Raw genomic sequence first — 23,837 nt, forward strand, 5'->3', positions numbered from 1 at the left:
TATTATTCAGCCTTAAAAACCAAAATTCTTACACAGGCTACAACATAGATGAACCTTGAGGACATTATGCTAAGTGTAATAATCCAGTCACAAAAAGACAAATACTGTATGATTTCACTTATGTGAGGTACCTCAAGTGGTCAAATTCATAGAGACAAAAAGTAGAATGGTGGTTGTCAGGGGCTGGGGTGGGAAGAGGGAGTGAGGAGTTACTGTTTAATGGGTAGAGTTTCAGTTTTACAAGGTGAAAAGAGTTCTGGAGATGGTTGGTGGTGATGGTTGCACAACAGTGTGAATGTACTTAATACCACTGAGCTGTACACCTAAAAATAGTTAAAATGGTATATTCTTTGTTGTATGTATTTTACCACATTAAAAAATAAATGGGAAATAAAGAAAAGATCACCTAAAAAGGAATGACAAAGTGACAGCTGACTTCTCATTAATAACACCAGAAGCCAGAAGAGAGTGAAAGAATGTCTTCAAAATACTGAAAAAGAACTGCCAACCTAGGATAGTGTGCCCAGTTACTATGTTCCAAGAACAAGAATAAAGTAAAGATATGTTCTGATTAGAAGAAAAGCTGACAGTTTGCCACCCACAAACCTGTATAAAAGAAATGTCTAAAGGATGTGCTAGAAAGGAGGAAATTACCCCAGGAGGATGGAATAAGAAGGAATAGTGAGTAGATACCGTGTTTCCCCAGAAATAAGACCTAACCGTAAAATAAACCCTAGCATGATTTTTCAGGATGACATCCCCTGAACATAAGCCCTAATGCATCTTTTGCAGCAAAAATTAATATAAGACCCAGTCTTATTTTGGGGGAAACGTGGTGAAAGGGCAAACATGTACAAATCTAAGCAAACATTGTCCTGATAAAATAATAGTGGTAATTTGTTAGATTAAAAAGAATGGACAAACCTAAACTAATGAACAAAACTATACGCCTATGTCACCAGCATGTAACATAGTTGGTTACTCCTGAGAACACTTTCTTGATTTTCCTTTCAGGACACCACACACTCACCTTCTGGCTGTTCCTGTTTAGTGTTCTTTGTTCACCCTCTTCGTCTCCCGAACATCTTCTAACAATGGTGTACATTGGGCTCAGTCTTTGGGCCTCTTCTCACATCTTTTAAACCTACTCCTTTAGTGATCGTCTTAGTCTGTTCGGGCTACTATAACAAAATACTGGAGACGGAGTGGCTTATAAACAACAGAAATTTATTTCTCATAGTTCTGGAGGCTGGGAAGTCCAAGTCAAGGTACTGGAAGATTCAGTGTCTTGTGAGAGCCCACTTTCAGGTTCATAAATGGTGCCTTCTTTTTATAACCCTTACATGGTAGGTGAAAGGGGTGAGGGAGCTCTCGGCGGTCTCTTTTCTAAGGGCACCAAACCCATTCATGAGAGCTTTGCCCTCCTGACCTAATCATCTCCCAAAGACCCCATCTCCAAATACCGTCACATTAGGCATTATGATTTAGCATATAAATTTGGGGAGCACACAAATATTCAGGCCAAAGCAATGATCTTACACACCAGGAGCTCTCCACTCACATCTCTCCCGTGAGCCACCAGTGCACATCAGATTGTTGACTCATCGTCCCTGCTTGGATGTTTTAAGAGGCATCTCAAGTTTGTCCCAAACTGAGCACTACATATTGTTCCCCACACCTGCTCCTCGGACATGTCTTTCCGAACTCGGTGCATGTCACCTCCATCATCCTGGTTTCTCAGGCCAAAATCGTGGAATCATCCTTGACTCGTCCTTGCTCTCTTTCTCATTGGACAGCCAGTGAGTCAGCAAATCTTGTTTGGCTTTATCTTCAAAAACACTCCTGACCAGTGTGCACACCTCCACCCCTATTACCTACACCTTGATCTCTTGGCTTCCGGCTAGCTCACCTGGATATTGTAATTATTCATAACTGGTTTCCCCACCTCTGCCATCTCACCCATCCAGTCATTTTACTGTGCCAGAGCCAAAGGGGTTCTGGAAATAATTGTCTTCAACCAAACTGAAGAGATCACTGACATATTTGCAAGTATGGTAGGCAGAATCCTAAACATTCCTGTCTCACGGTCTCTTAGTTAGTCAGACTCTAGATACTGCTGTGAAGGGATTTTGTAGACGTAATAAAAGTCCCAAGGTACTTGACCTTAAGATATGAGAAGAGTTTTCTCTGGCTGGTAGCAGAAGAGGAAGCATGAGAAGGACCTGACATGCCATCGCTGGTTTGAAGCTGGAGGGGCCATATAAGGAGGAAAGCAAGTGGCCTCTAAGCGAAGAAAGTGGCCCTGGCCGACCTAGCAAGGAAATGGGACCTCAGGCCTACAGCCGCAAGGAACTGGATTCTGCCAACAACCTGAAGGCGTTTTGAAGCAGATTCTTCCCCAAAGCCTCCGGAGCCCAGCTGATACTTGACCTTCCCCCTTGTGAGATAAGAGCTGAGAATTCTCCAGAACTAATGGAAGACAGGAATAGTACTATATCCCTAGGCAGAGAACCCTACAGAGCTCACCTGGACTTCTGACCTCCAACACAGAGATAATAAATAGATATTCTCTTAAGTAACTGAATCTGTAATTTGTTACACAGCAATAGAAACTAATATAGAAGGCATTTTTAAAAGTCACATCTAAATGCTGTACCATTAAAGCTTGAGAAACACAGCTTTAGCTAATTCTTTGTTTTCTTCCAACAGACTGTTCCTAAACCCATAGCCCTGGAGCCATGTTTTGGCAACAAAGCTGCTGTCCTCTCTGTGTTTGTGAGGCTCCCTCGAGGCCTTGGTGGAATCCCTCCTCCCGGGCAGTCAGGTGAGTAGATGAGGGCCAGTGACAAACACAGTTCACATTTTAGACGCGTGAAGCATCCTTCCCTTTCACAGAGAACTTGAGTATAAAGGTGAACTGTATAGGGCCTGCTCATGTGGTTGTGAGGATTCGGTGAGGTAATCTCATTGTCACTGGTATTCCCTAACTTGTCTTTCCTGAGGTCACCGTTCCTTCCCAGGGGAAAGCCCAGAGCTGCCCTCACTGTGCCAGCTTCCTCAGCCTCCCAGAGCTATTGATGCTTCCGACCACACTTTCTTTGGCCACCAGTGTTTCTGGGCCCCTCTAGCTCGCTGCTGCTTTCCTGTCTCTCTTTCCTCGCTCTGCCCCTAAATGTAGGTTTTCTCCCTCTTCACTCCACACATCCGTTCTCAATCATCTTACCTACTCTCATGGCTTCCAACACAGAGTTGGTGATTCTGAAATTGGTATTTCTAGCACTACTGCATTTCATTAGCTTTTTCACTCTATTTTAAATGTAAGGCACAAACAGCAATTATAACAACTTAAAGGAAGTTTTTGAAAATTTACTCACAGTTTTTCATCCAACACCTTCCAATTTTCACTATTCTGTTTCCTTTCTAGCCCTTGTCAGCAATTTAGTTGAAATGTTTGTATCACTCACTCTCATTTGTCTTCTCCTTTTTTCATATAACTTTCATAAACATTTGTATAGCTTACATGATGTTTTACCAATGTTTTTTATACTGTTTCATCGAATACTCAAATCATAATTTATTTATTTATTTATTTATTTTTTATTGGGGGATACTGGGGAACAGTGTGCTTCTCCAGGGCCCATCAGCTCCAAGTTGTTGTCCTTCAATCTAGTTGTGGAGGGTGCAGCTCAGCTCCAAGTCCAGTTGCCGTTTTCAATCTTAGTTGCAGGGGGCACAGCCCACCATCCCAAGCAGGAATTGATCCGGCCACCCTGTTGTTGAGAGCTTGTGCTCTAACCAACTGAGCCATCCACCGCCCCTCCGGAAGCTCAGCGGCAGCTCGTTGTCTTCAGTCTAGTTGTGGAGGGCGCAGCTCACTGGCCTATGTGGGAATCGAACCGGCAACTCTGTTGTTCAGAGCTCACGCTCTAACCAACTGAGCCATCCGGCCACCCCCTCAAATCGTAATTTAGATAAACACCATCTTGCTGAACATGAAGGAAAGATGGAATAAATACCTTGCTTAATCTTGTGGTACTTTGGAGGGATACATCAGACAATGAACATTGTAGACATCTTCTAGTTGAGATGATTCCGGGGGTCAGGGTTGCGTTAGCCCAAGAAAATATTGTGTCTCTGAGGAAAGTGTGACCAGAATCCTCTCCCAGAATTCCACAGCACCCTGAGTGCAGCCCTAACACCTAGAAGAGCCTCAAGCTCAGCTTTCAGATGCTCTGTGTCTGTAGTGTCCTCACAAGGGGAGGCTGTTAGGCATGGCCAGGCCAAGATTTATTGATTTCACTTCATAGGAGAACAGCTTGATTTGCCCTCACCTAGGGATTCCTGTGAGTTGAGCCCCTCACTTGGCCTTGCCCGTGTTGAGGGCAGGATGACCCATTGCCCTAAAGACTCTAAGGCAGTATCTTCTGCCCCTGCCCCGCGGCTCAGCAAATGTTGTCCGGTGCCTCTGAGCTCAATGTGCTGGCTGGGGTCGGGAGATGACAGGTTTGCAACACCATGGCCTGTCCTGCCCCAAACTTTGCTGTATGTGCCCTGATGAAGGTGTGCTCGCTGGTTGAGACCCACCCCAAAAGTGGGACCATCCTTGCCACACCTTTTCTACCCCCCATTTCAGATGGTGTCCTTGTCTGGACTCCCAGAGCACCTAACTGCATTTGGTATAACAGTTGTCACTGGTGTGGATTCCCCATTAAATGTTGGTCCCTAAACCTAGCACTTAAAAGCTACCCCCTCCCATCCCCCCCGTTTTATGGGCTCAGCGAGGTGGAGTGACAAGCTCTGCTAACATGGTTCCTGAGGGTCTCAGCAGGGCTCTGAGCCTGGCCTGGTCTTGTCCCATGCCTTAGGAATCCAGCTGCCCCAAAACTGGGCCTTCCTTAATAAACTTCAAGTTATTCCATTACCAGCACAAAAAGGCAAATGGAACCACCAGTCCCTAAAGCAAAGGTGGGGAGTGGGGGCAGATGAGCCAAGCAGCATTCTAGGACTTTACTTCGATTCACTCAATGACTCCTCACACAAGCCCTGTGCTGTTATTAGCCCCCATTTTACAAATGAGGAAACTGAGGCACAGGGAGGTTAAAGAACCTTGCTATTCCAAAGCCTGGCCCCAGAGGCGGTACTAACCTGTTTCATGGTATAGACATCAAAAAATCACTAGTGCTGGGTGGGTGATGTGGAATGAATCAGAATTTCATTGTAAAGAGTGCTGCCTTTTCTTGGCACGCTTTTGGAGGCAGGGAGGAGAAATTTAGTGCTTAGACTATGTCTGTAAGCATATTTAAATGCTCCTACCACCAGGCAGAGCACTTTGCTTGTTGATCTGCTGAAAAGCAAGCTATACCTTTTGTGTAAATGGTGTGGGAGGGGGGTGCAGGGGGGGCAGCAGAGAATGCGTATTAGTGTTTTCGTAACTAAACCCTGTAAGAATACATACAAACTAATGAAGCAGGTTTTCGGATGGAGAGAGGGGAAAGGTGAAAGGAGGAACAGAGTAGAAGTAAAGAAGTAAACCTTTTCCTTATATGCTTCATTGCTTTATTTCTTGCACCGTGGGAATGTAAACAGACAGTTTTAAAATGATTTTTAAAAGCAAAAGCAAGCTGCTCCGTAACAGTGTCTTCCCTCTGTGGGTTCTCCCAAGGTCTCGCAGTAGCCAGCGCCCTGGTGGACATTTCTCAGCAGATGCCAATAGTGTACAAAGAGAAGTCCGGAGCGGTGAGGAACCGGAAGCAGCAGCCCCCTGCACAGCCTGGGACCTGCATTTGATGCTGGAGCCGGGACTGTCCGTGAGCAAGGGAGGTGTGGTGTGACAGCTGTCTGCAGGGAGGGAGCAGGCAGGGAGCCGGTGCTGAGCGGAGCAGGGCGAAGACTGGACACCCTCCGACTGGAAACATCTGACTCATCTGCATGTTCACAAGCTTTCTTTGACGGTTTCTCCCATCTGTGCTCCAGCATCTAACCTTTTACTTTTGCATAGGAAATAATTGATTTAACTACAGGTACAGGAGTAATCCAGTTGTTGCTGGAGGAGGCCGGTGTGGAGCCAGTGAGAGAGCTAGGAATGACACTCAGGTCACTTGTGGGAAACTGGTCTTGGGACTGTCTCAACTGTGCAAAAAAAACAAAGATGTAGTGTTTACAAGTAGACATTCGTCATCAGTCGTTCTGGAACATGGTCTTTTAAAAATTAGTCAGATGAATTAACTTGTTTTCATCTGAAGCCTGCTATCTTTTTTTAAAGATGTGCTATTTATTCTTGCACGGTTTAGGCAGATACCTCTCTTCCGGGGAGTAGCTTTTTTCTAGTTGAGAACTAATAATGGTCCATCTCTTTTGAATCATATCAAACTACAATAGAAAGGGGCTATTTTAAATGTCAAGGTCAACAGTGTTAATTAAAATGTAAACTGGTGTAATGGGTAGTTTTTTATAACAACTTGATTAATTTAGTCTTAATCCATTTGAAATTACTCTCTCTCTCTCTCTCTCTCATTCTCTCTCTCTCTCACACACACATACACACACACACACACACATACACACACACTAAGTGCCTAGACTTTAAATAGATCTAGCAATTGGAAAGTTAGTAAGCCTCAGTTTTTACATAATTGCATTCCTACATTCTTATAAAATTTAAATAGCTACCATTGGCAATCTGCTTCTTTTCTAAAATGTAATTTGCAGCCAGGAAAGAATTCTCACCCCAAGCAACCTTTAACCCCAACAGCAAGGACTGAGAGGAAAGCAGAAATGACCTAATTGTAAAAGCTCCTGTTTGTATTGTTGTCAGAAAGGACACTGAATGGGCGTGGTCTCGGGTGCCTCCCTGCCCCTGCCCCCACCTCACTCTAGGTCGATGTTTGCTTCAGCCCTCTGGCCTCCTCCTGCCAGAGCACCACAGAGGAAGGGACACGCTCATGTTATGTGTCTCCCTTGAGCAGAAAAGAGCATGACAGCACTTGGGACCCCTGGATCAAAGAGCAAGTTTTTGTTCCTGCTCTGAGCTGTGGCTCATCCTCAGGCTGCAGGTGGAATGGCACGCACATCAGGAGAGGGACAGCTCCCGTTGTCAGCAGAACCCGCCCAAAGCCTGGAGAAGGCCCTGGAGCTGTTGGCCCTCCTTTCCCCGGGAGGGGCTGAGCGCTTCCGTCCTCCTCCCCAGACTCAGGTGGTGGCTGTGGGAGGGCAGTGAACACTATAAAGATGAAAAGCACATGGAGAAAATGGACGAGGAGGAAAACTATGCCAAATGGAAAGTGACCAAATTTAAGCAGGGTGGGGCAGTCCCGACTTTTCTCCCAGGGCACTGCCTGGGCATCGTGTTGTCCCATCTATGGTGCTCTGTATTCTGGCATTATGCAGCAGCTTCCCAAGACCTCTCTTCTGCTTCAAAACCTGGGGTTCTATGGCATTACCCTATCAGGATGGACCTCTAGACAACCATGCTTCGTGTCTGCACTTTGTGAATTTAGAGAAATTCTCACAAGAGCAAAAACTGCAGCCTTTTACTTTTAAATTCAGTGTCTAGAGAGGGAGTCTTATCTCTTCCCCAACACCAAGCCCACTCCCATGAAGAATTGCCTGGAAGGATGTTTTCAAGGAAGTTGAAAACAGTCTGGTGCACAAAACACCTCCACTTGGAGACTCACTCTCAAAAAGCTGTGTTTTCACATCACTGTTAAAGAGCAGACAGTTCTAAAAAAGACCTCTATGAGCTCCCACATTCCTACTCCAGATCGTAGCACCCACAGAGTGCTTGCCATGGACTGCCCCTTCAACTCTAATTCCCATGAGGCCTCTTGGCAAAGAGGGAGGCCGCTGGCAAAGGCCCTCCCATGAGGGACATCCTTGTTTGTTCAAAGAACCGTGTTCCCTTGGCCAAGGAAGGCTCTTCCCCACGGTAGTCCCATGCCTTGAAATAACATGCACCGTGTCCCATAGCCACCTGGTTATTTTTTTTCCCCTAAAATTTAGATATTGTTTATTTTTAAAGAGGAAGGAAGGAGCAAGTGAAGTTTAATTCTGCTCCAACAGTGGAGAAACAGCTGAATCCATCTGCTTCTTCCTTGCAGCCAATAGCAAACAGCTTCCTCCAGGCTCAGGCCAGAGGAAGAGAGTGGCAGGAGAAAGAGGCACTCAGCTTAGAGCCAGTTACCAAGAGGAACTTCAGAGAAATGTCTGCATGTCACGGGAGCCTGTATATAAATTAACACGTTGCGTACGGATCACGAGAATCTTCCCGAGGGATTTAAACCCCGCCGTACGCAACGTGTTAAAATAGTCCTGAAACATTGATATTGCACTTGTACATAACTATACAGTAGTGTCCAGAATGTTCAGACATTCGGAGTGTACATAAAAATATCTAAATGTATTTTTATTAAATGTAGCAGTGTCTGAGTTTCCCCTAATATGTTTTTGTGCCATATACTGAATATTCAAGTTCAGAGAAGTCCTCTTATTAGGCCCTGATACGTTGATAACAAAGCCAAGAAAGGCGTCCCCATCGTGCCAATGTGTTCAAATGCATCTGGTACCAATTGGCTAACTTAAAACCCAAATCGTCTGTCAGTACACATCTGAGAATTTGACAATGAATCCATTTAAACCAGTATGTCAGGAGACTCGAAGACGGCAGGAATCTCTATGTTGCTGTTGGCTCCGCAAGTGCGTCATGAATGTGTCAGCCTCTTGGTGCTGTGGTGGCCAGGGACGACCAACCTGGTCCTGAGAAGTGTTTCTCGTAGTCTTTAAGTTCAAAGACTATACCTGTAGAAAGCAGATTTTCCACAAAGGATTTTCCAGGCTGTGTTTTGTTGTGGTTTTGTCTAAATTTTTAATGATCATGTCCCAAGACCATAGTTTACTATATTGGAAACGGGGGGTAGGAGTGGGGTGGCTAGTTTGTTGATAAATAGCTCCTGTTTCCCCGTGGAGAACCGCACACAGCCTGGCCTCCTCTCCATCTCCTGCCCCCTTACTACACAGGGGGAGAAGTCTTTGGATCACCTCCCAAAAGTGGGAGGACGTGTGGAGAGGACAGCTCATACTCCCCTGAGCTAACTAGCATGGAGGAAAAGCAGCCCTGGACAGAAGAGTGGCAGCAAGAGGAAAACATGGGAATATCTGGATGAGGCCTGAGGTACAAGATTAGAGATGCACCCAGAGATCTGGGGCAAATGAAAAGACCACAGCACTGAGAGAAAGACATTTTACCTTTTGGTGCAAGTCTTACTTGATCATCTTAATGGACTGTATCTGGGGAGGGGGGTGGGAGTGAGTCACTTCCTTGTGAACTCTTTTGGTCCTGCAGTTTCATTCCTTCATCCATTCATGCGCACCCACTAAGCGCTTACTAACAACCCAAACTAACACGAGGGCGGTGACCGAGATGAAAACAAAGCTCTGCAGAATTACAACAGAATCCAGCTCCCAAACCCATCATCCCAGGAGATTGTGGTGGTTTCTGTGAGACGTGGCCATCCTGAGGACAGACCCACGAAGGCAGAGAGTCTGTCCTCGGGCCCTACACCTGCTCTCAGTCTGAAAAGTGTTTACCCAATTTACCAAACTCCACTCAAACCATAAAAATCACCTGATGGTTTGTAGATAGCCAGGCCCACCAAGAGACATTTCCCCTGAGTTCAAACCAATGAACACCCTGGCCTGGAGGGAAGTGATTTGGAGTGGAGAGGAAAGCTGGCGCCTTCTCTTTTAAAGGCAATAATGGAATCGACTTTCAGTAACTGAATTTGTGCACAAAACACACTAAACACTAGTGAAGCCTGTTTCGTTGAACTAATTCTGGCTCTGGAAATGTTTTGTTCTATAGTTATTTGCGGTTTTTTGTTTGTTTGTTTGGATTCAAGCTTAGTTTGTTAATATGTATAATTTAGCATCTATTGCACTCATGTAAATACGGAGTAAGTATTGTAAACTATTTCATTGCTGGGGATTGTGGGTGTTATACATACATTTAGGACTGCAATTTTTTGGTATTTTTTGTATTGTAAAATAACAGCTAATTTAAGCAGGAACAAGAGAATTAAGGGAGGTCTGTGCATTTTAAACACAAATGTGAAGAACTTGTATATAAACAAAAGTAAATACTATACCACAAACTTCCTTCTGAAATAAAAGTAGGTCTGGTAAAACTGTGGTTTTTGAGTGTTTAATTTTTATTTTGTTTTGTTTACTTATTTTTACAATTTGGTCATTAGAACCTTAAGGGGGGGGGGAATGTTTGAAATGGTTCCCAGATTTCAGGCTGCCTCAGAAGAAGCACTTGGCAGTCATGAGGGTGAAGGTGTAAAACCAGCAGGGTGGGCACTCAGACATGGGGGTGTGGGGAGCCCCACACAGCTTGTGAGAGGACTTCCTGACATCCCCCTATACCTGTGTGCCCTCGAAAAGACAGTGCTGGGGCCGGAGACGTGTGCAGAGCAGCTCTGCCTGGGCGGGGGAAGGGCCGGGCACAGTGCAGTCCATGGCAATGCCACACTTTGTCTGCTGCCCTTGGTCTTGCAGTGTCTCATCTCTTCATGGGCCCCTGAATGTGTCTCTAGGTTTTCCAAACTGCTAAATCTCAGGTATGTTGGGAGGTTTCGTCCTGCACGGCCCCAGTGTTGTCCTTGCTCTTGTGGGTGACTTTGTATGTCCATTTACAGTCTTTCCTGCATGCCTTCTGCAGGCCTAACCCCACTTTGTGCAGCTCCTGCCCTCAGAATCAGGTCTGGTCAGTAGTATATTTCGCCCTGGTGTGGAGTGCAAAACGCCCAGAAAAACAAGGTAGGCGTCATGGGAGTTGAGAACACTGGAGGAAGTACAAGGAAAGCAGGGTGGGCCAGGCCCAAGGGGCTGGAGCGCAGCCTGAAGGAGGCCGGCCCACCAGAGTGGCCCTGGGCCCTGGAGTGGTAGCTGCTGCCAGGTTGGGGAGAACCTTGAAACTTCTGGGGAGCGCTTGGGAGCGACCAAGTGTTCCTGACCACAGAAAAACCTGTGTTGCAGTAGTGCCGGGGCAGACTGCTGTGTATTCACCAAACCTGTCACACTTTGCCTTTGGACCCCCAGGTCAACAGCCTCTCCCAGCCCCTCTGCAGTTAGACTGGCATCATAAACGGAGCTGTGGCCAGAGAAATGTTGGAAGAAGTGATGTACACAAGTTCCAAACTTGGCACATAACGTGCTCACAGGTGGGAGGGACTCCTTGAGGTCAGGTATTGAAGATATTGGAGGGAGCTTGGGTCCCTGAGTCACCACTTAGAGGCAGGCCACCGGGTCAGCAAGAGCTGTGTGCTGGTCTTTGCATCACCAAAAAGCAAACTGGACTGAGCACTGAGATGTGGGGCTTTGTTACAACAGGTAGCTTTCTTACTCTCACTACTACACAAATCAGCACCTTGAAGTGGAAGGCAACTATAACCAAAACCTGAAACGTGGCATGGGCTTACTCAGTGGCAGGTAGACAGATGGAGCAGGCAGAACAGCTGGGGACCTGTCAGGCAGTGGCAGAACATCTGGTAAGGCTGTTGTGTTTGATAGAAAACAAATGACATGTCTACTGAGTTTTTAGCTCAAGGGGAAAAAGTTGGAAAACCCAGAATGTGACGCATTGATTGTTACTGGCTGCTTTTGGCAAGGCATCACAAGAAAGAGGTGAGTTCCAGAAAGAATCAGCCAGTTTCTAAGCAGAAGGGAAAGGGGCAGATAATCCTGATATCTGGGTTCTCGCGATGTTGGAAAAGACAACTCATCTTGCTTCTAGTCTCCAGGAAAAAGACGCCTGTGAACAACAAAGACCCAGCGATACTGAGTGACTACTTTATGGTGAGAATCAGATGGAGGGCGTGATCTTCCCTCTGGAGCTTCATAACTTCAAGGCCATCATCTTGAAGGAGAGGCATGTGGATCAGGCAGCAAAGAAAGAAAGCCAGCTTGAGAACTGTGTCCAGGAAAAAACCAGGAATGTTGTCACAGACCCTGGACCTGCCTGGAAAATAAAAGAAAGAAAAAGCGTAAGTTTTTGAGAAAATTTTGTTGCCAAAGAAACCATTAGCCTGACCTTCAAAAATGAGAACAACCAACCAACCCTGTGACTATTGAGGAAGCTTAGTTAGAACCACCCACAGGCAGAAAACTGTGTCTGAGGGCACAGCCCAACGCAACCTCAGATATGGCCCAGAGAGCAGATTTGGGCCTAGTTGGGAACTTCCCCCAACCCAGCAGGATTTCAAAACCGCTGTAGGCCAGTGATTGCTGTGTGCCCGCCATGCTCATCCTTCCTGTACAGACAGGTCCTGAGGGTGTCCTGCCCAGCCAGGCATTGTGTGGGGATCAGGGATTTCACAGTGAACAAAACATAAAAATCTCTGTCCTCGTGGAGTTTACAATGCAGTAGGGGAGAGAGATCATTGAGTACAATATCAGGTGATACGTTCTGTGACGAAAGGTAAAAATAGGGTTGGGGGTACAAAGTGCTAGGGGGATTGCCACTTTACATAGTGGGGCTGGGGAGAGCCATTCTGATATGGTGACAGCTGAGCAGAGCGCTAGGGAGCTAGTGTAGTGGCCCAGAGGTGCAGCATGCCCGGTGGGCAAAAGCAAAGAGGGGGCTACAGCAGGGGTAGGAGCTGGGGCGACAGATCCTGGAGGGCACTAGTTCCCAACTGGCACTGGACTGCCGCCTAGGGGACACTTTGGAAACAGGTGGAGCCGATTTTGATTATTGCATTGAAGGAGGGAGGGGCTGCTGTGTTTTAGTGGCTGGGCCTGAAGGTGGTCATCCCGCCCACAAGGAATTGACCCATATCCCACTCGATTTTCAGTCGTCTTACTGGATATTTCTGTAGCTGAGAAAATCTGTTCCCAATTATTTTAGTGTAAAACCCAACCTTATTATAAACACAGTATTTGAGAGCTGCTTTAATATATAGCCTTCCAAAAATGCAACTATTGTGTAAATCAAGGGAAGACCAAATTTTGTTTTCTTGATAACTTTACCAAGAATTGATCATCATTTTGGAAAAATCTGTCACCAATGTCAGTGTCATTCCTGGTAACTGAGTCCCCAGCCTCGTACACCTGTGTGGGTTACATCTGAACAGGCACACCCTACAGCCCTGTGTTACTAGCTGTATAACATGCCTGGCAAGAATTCTCTTCCATCCTGTGTCTCCAACTCAAGGAACCAGACCAGACGATCCCATTGATTGTATGAAATGTGTTGCTCAGGAGGCTGGGGATGGGGCCTGGTGACCAGGCCCATTCACACGCCTGTAGACCTTTCCTCCTTATTTGCTCAGTCCCAGCCCCTTGAGGGCTGTTTGTGAGGTTATTTTGTTCTCCTGCCTGTGTACTCATCTTAATTTCCCTCTCTGTATCTCTCGCCTTGGACTGGAGGCTCCTTTGGGTGTGGGGTGACGTGTGCCTGGCAGGGCAGCTTCCTGATACATCCTTCAACCCAGGCCTTCCTAGCCCTGCAGCCCAGCGAGGCGGGGCCGTGTCTCTGCCTCTTTTCACACACTTGCCGGACTCACTGGCAAGCTGTTGTCCAGCTGGGGGATGTCTCCCAAAGCCCTACATAGCCCCTGCCCTCCTGCTTCCCTGGATATTTCACCACCAATGTCCACACTTCCTGTAAAAATGAGCCAATTCAGTGAATTTGGCCTCGCCTGACTCAGTTGGGAAGGGTGGGGGGAGGATGGTGGGCAGTGAGCCGTTTCCACATCAGTCTTGTTCCCTAGACAGCAGGCTTCAAGCCAGAGTGGGCATTCATGAGCCGTGAATTTTCCACCCATAAATCCACAGACGCTTCCAACACCTGCCTTTCTGCCTCAACCCCCATCCCCAGCCACCTGCCAGCTGGGAGCTCAATGTTGACAACAGCTAACAGAGATCCAGTCTCAGGCAGGAGGCCAGGGCCAGGACCACAGTGTCCCACAGTGCACGTGAGAGAGGGACAGCAAGCAGGCCACCTGGCAGGACATGGAGGCCGACACTGAGATGTGGACGAGCAAGGCAGCACCCCTTCCTGCTCGTGGGGGCCACAGCTGGGCTCAGCCTTGAGGTGTTGGGCCAGACTTTACACTGTGTATGAACCAGGATATTTTTAGGTAGAAATGACAGAAACCAAACTCTGACAACCTTAGACAACTCCATGAGTTTCCTGGGGCTGCTGTAACAAATTACCCAACCTCAGTGGCTTTAAAGAACAGAAACCTATTCTCACAGTTCCGGAGGCCAGAAGTCCAGAATCAGGGTGTTGCAGGGCTGCACTCCCTCCAGAGGTTCTGGGGGAGAATCCGTTCCCAACCTCTTCTAGCTTCTGGTGGCTGCCGGCATTCCTTGGATTGTGGCTGCATTATACCACATGCATCTCTCCTTGTATCATACCTCCCTCTGCCTCTCATATATCAGGGTGCACGTGACTGCATTTAGTGCGCGCTGGGATAATCCAGAATAAGTGCCTCTTCTCAAGATCCTTAACTTAGTCACATACAGAGGATGCCAAAAAAATGTATACATATTTTAAAAAAGGAAAAAAACTATTAAAATTGTAATACTCAATATATATCAATAAAAGATGAATACAAGCCACGTTTAACTTCTGCCATTACAAGAGGTGCTCAAAGTGGTTACCATCAGCATCCAGACACGTCTGATTACGGTGAACTACTGCTTGAGCAACGCTGAGCAAACAGTGTCCTCTTGTATACATTTTTTTGCCCCCCCCCATATTTTGCCATGTAGGGTAATTAATATTCACTCTTTTGCCTACATACAAGGTAACATTCACAGGTTCCACAGCTTACGATGTGGGCATATCTTTGGGACCACCATTCAGCCCACTACAGCAACAAAACCCTCAGAAAGTCGACTGGCCCAGGAGTGGCAAGAGGGTGGCCTCTGCAGGGCTCAACGCCTGTCCCTCTACTTGGCTTCTCTCTGCAGAGCTGGCTGAGTCCATGCCCTGTGTGGCCCGAGGCCTCCCACATGAAATGTTCACTCTGGGGAAAACAGAGAGCCAGGCAACGGAGACCCCATTTTTCCCCTGCACCCAATAAGGAAGCCTCTTTCCTGTTGCACATTGTCTGATGTTAAATAGGTCCCATTTGGTTAAACCCCTGAGTTTGCCTGCTCAGAGAGAAATACTGAAGGAAGACAGCTAGTTGCCATGGAACAACTGTGCCATTTTCTACTAGGTTCTGCTCACTTTTATTTTCCCTATCTTTTGAAAAGTATATGCCTGTATTTTACTCTAATTATCTGAGTAAAAAAATGGAGTAACAAGAGTTTACACACACTCACATAAGGCAAATTACTTAGCAGATATATAATTCTGTGTTTGGCCCACCATGTCACCCTGGTGAGCAGGGCAAGGGGATGCTTTCACTTCCCCATCCTGCCCCCAACCCCCCTACACACACACACACACACACACACACACACACACATACCATCTCTCCCCAGACCACTTACAGGTGTCCATTCCCATGGAGGTGTAGGTGGTTAAGAACATTCCTTCTTCATGAAGTGAGAACAGGTTGGACTCTTAGCTTCACTGCCCAACACCCCTCCTTTTTTCCACTGGAAAACTGCCTCCGCATTCCATGTGATCTTGGTGTGCTGATGTCGCTCCCCAAGCCACCTGAAGAGGCTTATAACCCATGCTGGGCCCATTAGAGTCCTGCCTGGGGCAGTCCATGAATGCTGGGAAAGAGAGGTGCCTTTCTCTGCTAAGAATGCTTGAAGAAGAGATCACGGATCAAGGGCTGCTGGTGGCATTCTTACCGTGTTTCCCCGAAAATAAGACGGGGTCTTATATTAATTTTTGCTCAAAAGATGCATTAGGGCATATTTTCAGGGGATGTCTTATTTTTTCATGTACAACAATCTACATTGATTCAAATACAGTCATGTCATCTTCTTCTGGAACATCATCATAATGTACTAAATGCGTCCGTCTGGCTGACCATCTTAACTGGGGCTTATTTTCGGGGTAGGTCTTATTTTCAGGGAAACACGGTATTGACCCGGTGGTGAGAGCCTAGCCGCAGAGGGAAGCCACACACATACCAGCAGGGGTGACATCATTTGAACCCCTGGAGACAGCTATGCCTGAAGCTTGCATTGCTCAGTTCGCATTCCCAGGATAGTTTGATTTGTGTTCGGTTCCAATCAGGAGAGAGTACTGCCTGAAGCTGGGAGGCTGGTTGACAGCTGCTGCACACGGTGGGTTTGGTATGAGTTGCTAAGTACACAGTCTCAGAGCTGGCGGCTTTTTCTGGTTAGAACAGGACCAAGCCTGTGCTTTGGTGTGGTCTGTACCTAACCTGTGTCTTAGGTCATGTCAGGCTCTCCAGAAGCCCAGCCCAAGACAGGGATTCCTCAGGCCATGATTTATTGGAGGAAGTAGCCTCAGGGGAACCTCTAAGTGAGGGAGGCAGAAGAAAGCAGGGGAAGTTGCTGAGCTAGGCTGTGGTCTCAGCTGGGATCAGGCATGCACCTCTGGAGGGAGACTGGCACACAGAATTGTCCCCCCTGAGGCACGCAGGCTAGGGCGCTGTTCCCCTGTCTCAGTCACTGGCAGCAGTCCGTGTCAGGAAACACAGTAACCTTACAGGCATTTCTTCTAGAGAAGGGGGCAGCCAACATTCAGCAGCTTGGGGATGGGTTGCACTGGCCCAGAGAGGTCTCCGAGCAAGCCACCAACAGCCTCCACTTCCACTAGTTTCATGGCTCCTAACAAACCTCAACCAGGTTTGAGAAGGAGCAGTCTGGAGACACAGGAACCCTTCACTCATCAGGAATCTCCAAGCTTTTGAGGAAGAAGGAAGAGGATGGATGGCTTAGGACCTCGGCCCCATTGATCTGCCCTCTCCTTCCCAAACTCCTTCGCACAATTGCAATTTAACACAATGCCCTTGGCATTCATTGGGTCCACAATGGCCACACACATGGAATGTTGGTAAAAACCTTTATGATAAGTTTCTCTTGGCTCCTGGAAAGAAATTGACTCTCCATGTGGACAGAAGCAGGTAGAATATGCGGAAATAAAAAAAAACAACCACCATCGTCCCTTCTTTCAAGTATGTCAGGGCTGGGCTCTGTAAGCACTGAGGTGGGGCTCCCCTGAGTACAGCGGGTGATCCCAGGGCGCCCAGGCACCCGAGAGGTGGAAGTGTATCAATCAGGGCCTATGTTTGGATGCAGATAACAGACAACTGAGGAGAAAGTGCCTTAAACAAATTAGAGGTATCATTTTTCTCACATAAAGAAGAGTCCAGAGGGAAGTGAACTGGGGCTGGCTCAGTGGCTCGATTTTCAAGATGGTGCCCATGTTCCCCAGGCATTGACACTGAAGTCTGGGCAAGAAGAGGGGAGCGTTGAGGCCAGCAGCTGAAGGGGCCAGAAAGAAAGTCTGTTCCTATTTAAAGAGCTCTCCTGGAGGGCTCATCTGTGAATTCCTCTCACTGGCCCGAACTGTGTCACATGACCACCCCTAGCTGCAAGGGAGGCTGGGAAACATAGTTTCTTTATCTGAGTACTAGCAGAGAAAGAAAGAATAGACAAAAGCAACCAAAGTCCCTGCCACTAGGACCTGAGAGTTGATTCAGTTCAGCATCTGTAGATGAGGAGACAGAGCCCAGAGAGGTTCTGAGGCCATCTGAGGTCACACAGGCCAGCAGAGGCACACCCTGTTGCTTAACCATGGGCTCCTAGGACAAAAATCAGTGAAAGCAAGGCCAGTCTCAGTGCACATGGATTTATTGAGCTGTGGATGCCATTCCTAGTGCTGGGTTAAACCATGGGGAAAATGGCCATATGGCCAGTGCAATGCAGAGGACTGGATTCTCACTCCAGGCGGTGCACACCAAGCATATCTTGGATGGGAAGCACTCTGCCAACTTTCATCATGGGGTGCAGGTGACTATCATCATGGGTGGTACCTAACTGGGAGGGTGCCATGAAAGGCTGCAGTGTTAGAAGGGGTTTTGCCTACAAGTCTGTTCAGATATACTCTTTACAGCATGATATGCTTGGGAGGCTGGTAAAAATCTCCTAGAATTCTGAAGGTTGGATGGTCTCTGACCTTTTCTAGGTGATCTGGGGCCCCACTGAGGCCTCAGCTACACAGGTGACCCCCTCCCATGCCTACCCTGTAGGAGACCCTAACTGTTCCAATGTCTGTGGAGAAAGAGACCTACAACCAAGAAACCTACTGAAAGGGAAACCATGGGCTTTGCAGTCAGGACGCCAGCCAACATGCCTCACCCCAAGGGACAGGTACACAGGGTGTCCAGAGCAGCAAAGGACAGCTGGGCAAGAACACTAGAGCCAGCTTGGGAGGTAAGCCAATCCCTTTTCAGTGGAACAGTAGGCCACAGAGGTGGCCTCAAGCAGAGTGGGACAGTTGGCTATGTTGTCCAAGCTTTGCTGTCCTAGTCAGAGCAGAAGCTGGAGAGCCAGGACAAGGAGCATGGAGAACATGGAGCATCCTTCCAGGGTCCCGTCTGCAGAGGACACCTTGGGAGATGGGAGCAGAGTGTGGACTTGAGGCAGAAGCCTAGCTCTGCTCTCTCCCTCTACTCCCATCCCAGGTCATTCATGTCTATTTAGGCCCACCTGGCTTGGAAAGATGGAAGAAGGTAGTGCAGGGGCTGTCAGCTCACCATCCCCTACTCACCTACCCGCACCTACCTGCAGGAGTCTGTGCTCAAGGTCCTGGTGGGAGTCTAGCTGGTCCTGCAACACTGGGGGCCACCCGCTGTCAAAGGCCTGTATGGCACCATCTATGGAGGGAGGAGTCTAGGGTGGGCATGTCTGGGAAACCCTAGCACAGGGGGCCAGCTCCTCGGGGACAAATTGAGAGGCCCCTGGCATCCTGAGTGGGATCTCTCCATGCAAGGATGTGAAGATAGAATGTCTGCAAGGATTGGCTTCTGGAATGGAAGGTACAGGGTGAGGAATAACAAAATAAACGCAACTGTGCTAAGAGTGCCTTAAAACTTTGTAGTCTTTTGTCCTCACAGGGGAGGGTGAGAATTATCCTCCCTCTTTTATACACATGGACATAAACATGCTTAGAGGTGTTAACCAACTCTCAGCTAAATAGTATGTGGCAGAATTGGGCTTCAAACTCAGGCCGCCTAACCACCAAGCTATTCAGACCTCAAGGCAAGACCATCAGTGGGGGGAGCTGGCAGTACCTCGAGGATGGAATCGCCTCAGAAGTGGCAGAAGCAGCAGTCTCGCCTAGATCCATTCCAGGTCCTTGGAAACTTGTTTTAACTGACATCCCACCCCCGCCCACAGGGGCACCAGCCTAGACATCCCTAGGATTCAACTTTGGTCTGTCACCTGGTCTCTGGAGACAGCGGGGCGCAGATTCCTAGAGGAGCAGGACGACAGCAGAGGGAGAAGTGGGCCTACCTCCCTGCCGCTAAAAGCGTCAGTTTCCTCACCTCTAACATGGGCTCTCGCTGGCCAAGCGGCTTGGTAGGGGACAGTAACTGCAGACCCGACTCCCGCGCCGCCCCGCCCCTCCCCGGCCCCTCACCCAAACAGCGGTTCCTTGTAAAGAGCCCCCGGAAAGCTTCGCACTCCTCCTGCCGGTTTCCGCTGACTCTGCAGTGGCACCAGGGCGCCACGCGTGTGCTCACGTTGTCCAAGTAGTTGGGGGTGACGGCGGTGCCTGCGGGGACCCACAGGACTGAGTAATCGGCCCACCCAGGCGGAGGCAACCTGGATGAGCCCCTGCCGCGCCGGATCCCGACAGTGCGTACCCAAGAGGCCCGCGTAGGCGCGCAGACAGTTAGGGGCCTGGTCCGGCTGGCAGCGGTCGGGGGAGCTGGGGGCAGGCGAGCAGAAGGCCTGGAAGGCCAGGAGGCGGGGCCTGCACGGTGCGGTGGGAGGGCTGTAGGCGATTGGGCCACGCCCCTCCCCGCCAGCCCCTCCCCCTCCTTGCCCAGCTCACGCCCGCACCTGCAGACCCGGCTGTGCTCGCAGGCGTCTAAGGGCGCGAGGCAGGAGGGCGGCGCGGGGCCGGGCCCGGAGAAGGCACAGGCGGGCACGAAGGTCTGGCGCCGGCGCTCCCCGCACGCGGGGCTGCCGCACGGGCAGAAGAGCAGCGCGTGGGTGAGCGCGGGCGGCCCGCGTGCGAAGAAGCGGCGCAGGGCGCGGCGGCAGCGGGCGCGGGGGCAACCCCCAGGCGGCGCCGGACCCAGGCACTGCGCCACGTACTCTGTGCGCAACCGCTGGCACCGCCTGTCCGCCGTGCATGCCTCGGCCGCGTCCACGCATCGGTTCTGTGCGGCTGAGCTCGACCACCCTGGTGGAGGGACCGGCAGACGGCAGTTCGCGGTGCGCTCCACAAGCACACTTCACCCCCGGCTCCGCCCTCCGAAGATGCCGGGCGCTCAAAACCCGAGGGGGACAGAGTGTGGCTCAAAGACGTGAACGACTGGCACTGGCCGGCCTTCCGTCGCAGAGAGGGGCGGCCGTGGGTTCTGGGGATTACTGCGACACGTCAGGGATGGATGGGGCACACGAGGCTCCCCCAGAGGCTGAAGCCCATCCTCCCCAGGCACCGCCCGTCCCCCAGAACGGCCACACCCATCCAAAGAGAGGTCCGCGGGATTCCACCTGCTCTCATGGGGTCCCCCTGAGGCGGGAAACAAGGCTTCTGGGGACCTGGCTAATGGAGACTTATGAGAAATGGCCTTGAGGACAGTGGCCACTCCTCCTCCTCTCTCTGGCACGCTAAGCTTTCTTCCTTTCCCTTCCTCCTCCATCCTCCTTAGATACCTCGGGTCTATAGAGTTATGGTTCTCCCTTCTTCCTAACCCCCTGCAACTCCTCCTGCTTCCTACCACCAGCGTCCTCCCCCTCCAGTCCCTTCTAGTGCTCCCTTCTGGCAGTCTAACGGGTGCTGCCCTTTTTGGACTCTGGCTTCCTCCTGGTTCCTCCACCCTCTGCCAGCCAGGGAAAAAGGGATTCCAGAAAGGGCTCTGGCACTGGAGCGTCCTTTTAGGCCTGGCTGCCACGATGTGGATTCCAGAGAAGTCCTCTTGCCCTCCTACCCTGTCCCTGAGGGTCTGGGACAGAGAGGCCCGGGTTCTGGGGTTCTGAGAAAGGCAGCCACTCACTCAGAAGCAGCCATAGCAGCAGCAGCAGCAGCATTGTGGGCCCCAAGCACTGGGCCATGCCGGCCTGCAGACAGAGGAGAGGACAGCGCCAGGCAGAACGCCAGTGGGACAGGTGTCTTCTTCCCAGTTGCAGCTGAGCTGGAGCGGGTGGAAACCCAGGCACCTGCACTGAAAAGGGCACTCCCACCAGGAGGAGCCTTTGCATGACTCCCGCCCCCACTGAGTCCCCACCCCAAGTTGCGCTTTTAGGTAGATCCAGGAGCCTTGATGTGTCTAGATGGACTCCACTGCACCCTCCCTGGTCAAAGTACCACCCACACAACTACCCCAGGAGACCTTGTCTCTCCCATGCTAAACTATTAACTTTATGAAACAACTTTTTTTATAGTTTTATTTTTAACTTTTTGTTAACTAATTTTAGACTTGCAGAAAAGATACAAAAATGTTAGTCTTCCCTTTATACCCTTCATCCAGCTTCCCCTAATGTTCACATCTTACGTAATCATAATACAATTGTTAAACTAGGAAATTACATTGGTACAATACAATGAACTACAGACCATTTTGAATTTCCCCCATTTTTCCACCAATGTCCCCTTTTCTGTTCCAAGATCCAATCCAGGATCCCACATTGCACTTAGTTGTCATGTTGCCTTAGTTGTCTCCAATGTGTGGTAGTTCCTCAGTCTTTCCTTACAAACCTGGTGCTTCCCCATGTGGCCCTCCATGCCCCCTTCTCTCGGGGACTGTAAGTGATAAAACTTCTTTCAACGGCATTAACCTCTCTGTGTCATCACTTAGTCCTCTCTATAAATCAAAATTCCATAGGTACAATGAACACAGGAGGGGGCTTTAGAAAACAGTCTCATTCAGCCCCTTGGGCTGGAGTGAAAGGAAGCCTGAGCTGGGGGCGGGGGGCGGGAGGGGGAGATGCCTCTTCTCAGCTGCCAATGGAAGGAGTGGGTGATTGTAAAAATTCTCAACTCCACACGCTCTGAATTATGGTTTTGGTGTTCCTCCCATTAAGAGGTGGAAATTTTTCCTCAGTCCCTGGGAACTGGTGACTGGCCCCATGACTTGCTTAGGCCAATAGTGTCATGGAAGTAATGTGCCAGTCATGGGATCTCAAGAAGCCTTGCAAACTTCCATTTACAGTCTTGCAGGATGAAGTGAGAGAGGCACTTGCCTCAGGATCACAATTACTGATTTTTCCTTTTGCCTCTGGTTCCCACATGGCTTGGCATGGCATTCTTACTGATCCTATCTTGACTTAAAATTTTGAGATTTTGTTCATCATGGATTTTTGGCAATTGTGATATTTTAAAAATATTACTTGATAACTTTTTTTGTGCCCAAGGTAAGTGGGTACACTTACCTCATCCTAATCCTGGTCCTGCTCTCTTAGAACCCTCCCCAGCTGTCATGTGAACAAGCCTGGGCTAGCCTGCTGAAAAATGAGAGGTACACAGTCCATCCATCCCCATCACCCCAGCCAGCAGCCAGCCAACCCCAGAAGCAGAACTGACTAGCTGACCAGCAGTTGACAACAAACATATAAGTGAGCTGAGCTGAGACCAGTCGAACCATAGCTGTGTTCAACCTAATTTGCCAAGTCACAGAACTGGTGGTTGTTTTAACCTACTACGTTTTGGGGGAGTTTTGTTACACAGCAACAGCTGGCTGATACAGGAGGTCACTCAGCAACTCTTGCATGAAGCAAAGGGAGAGAATAAGTGGCTTCTGAGAATGTTCAAGGGAGGCAGGAGAGGTGGGACAAAGGGATCATTCAAACAGGGCAACACCATTCTATGCTCAGGTCCATCTGGGGCCTCGGATGCCATCTGAGTCTCCACCACCAGCCATCACCCCTCAGGGAGCCCCATGGGGTTGAACTTCCAGACAGAAAAGACTAACAGAGGCGCAAGGGTAACATGTCTTCTGATTTCTTTGGTGCCCTTTCTAAAATGGCTCCCAAAGAATGGAGGACAGGCTCAGCAATGTCCAAAGTGAGGGGGCTGCAGCATACCCCACACTCCTCCAGAACCTCAGGTGCAGGACTAAGAATGGGATGGGACTAAGGAAGCATCTAAGGGACAAGACAAGGCAGGAATAGGAAGGAAGAGCCCAAGGATTTTGTTATTTTGCAGGGGCCAGGCTCCAGGGAAGTGACCTCAGTCTGAAATGTAGGTTCCCTGAGTCCAGGCTCTGGCCCAGCAGCCACTGCCCTCTGCAGAGCTAAGTCTAGGTGAAGCGCATGCAGCACACACCCCCAAGCTCCTGGACAGAGTCCTCTCCCAGTGCCCAGTGTGACCCAGCCTGCCCTGATGACAGGAGGTCAGTGACTATGTGACCTTTGCTCCTTGGATTACTGGTGTAGAGGAGAGACTGTGACATGACGTGACCACTGCCTGACTGCTGCCAAATCCTCTGGACCAGAACAGAGATTGCTTCCCATAAATCCCCTCAAAGACTGTCTGATTGACCCCTCCTCTGTGCCCCAGGCATACTGGTTCCTGGAATACGCCCTTGTCTTACCCGTGTAAGGCGTTATCCCCTTACCTGAGCATGTCACACCCTGGCACCCCTATCCATCCTATGGAACCCTTTAGCACCTGCCACATGGCATGGAGGATAGCCACTTGGTCTTGCCACTGCCCAAGATATGCA

General features: G+C 49.2%; 2 protein-coding genes across 9 annotated transcripts in view; one reads left to right on the plus strand and one right to left on the minus strand.

The window, feature by feature from the left end:
* ATRN (attractin) overlaps nt 1–10,178 on the plus strand; it is a 144,684-nt gene extending 134,506 nt beyond the window's left edge. The window contains exons 28-29 of one of the 2 annotated variants that reach the window (XM_088789240.1): nt 2,710–2,828; nt 5,663–10,178. In XM_088789240.1, coding sequence (XP_088645366.1) covers nt 2,710–2,828; nt 5,663–5,831 — 288 coding nt within the window. In that variant the 3' untranslated portion in view covers nt 5,832–10,178. The remainder of the gene's footprint in view (nt 1–2,709; nt 2,829–5,662) is intronic. The other variant, XM_088789238.1, reaches the window with a different exon arrangement.
* Nucleotides 10,179–10,211: 33 nt separating this feature from the next.
* On the minus strand, nt 10,212–23,754 carry GFRA4 (GDNF family receptor alpha 4). 7 transcript variants are annotated; one of them, XM_074317638.2, is made up of 6 exons: nt 21,171–22,079; nt 20,008–20,353; nt 19,809–19,918; nt 19,583–19,717; nt 18,724–18,815; nt 17,775–18,549 (listed from the first exon to the last, which is right to left on the minus strand). In XM_074317638.2, exons 1-6 carry the CDS (start codon nt 21,373–21,375, stop codon nt 18,469–18,471), a joined length of 969 nt encoding a protein of 322 aa, XP_074173739.2. In that variant the 5' UTR covers nt 21,376–22,079; the 3' UTR covers nt 17,775–18,468. The 7 variants fall into 7 exon arrangements, 5 of the variants coding, with proteins under 5 accessions (XP_074173738.2, XP_074173737.2, XP_088645371.1 ...); XR_016018222.1 differs by lacking the exon at nt 17,775–18,549 and adding an exon at nt 11,878–12,013 and having other exon boundaries at nt 19,583–19,918; nt 21,171–23,754; XM_074317636.2 differs by lacking the exon at nt 17,775–18,549 and adding an exon at nt 10,231–12,013 and having other exon boundaries at nt 19,583–20,353; nt 21,171–23,754.
* Between the last annotated feature and the right edge of the window lie 83 nt (nt 23,755–23,837).

This window comes from Rhinolophus sinicus, chromosome 13 (genome assembly GCF_057876585.1).
Source record: "Rhinolophus sinicus isolate RSI-liver-muscle chromosome 13, RSI-T2T, whole genome shotgun sequence".
Lineage (NCBI taxonomy): Eukaryota > Metazoa > Chordata > Mammalia > Chiroptera > Rhinolophidae > Rhinolophus > Rhinolophus sinicus.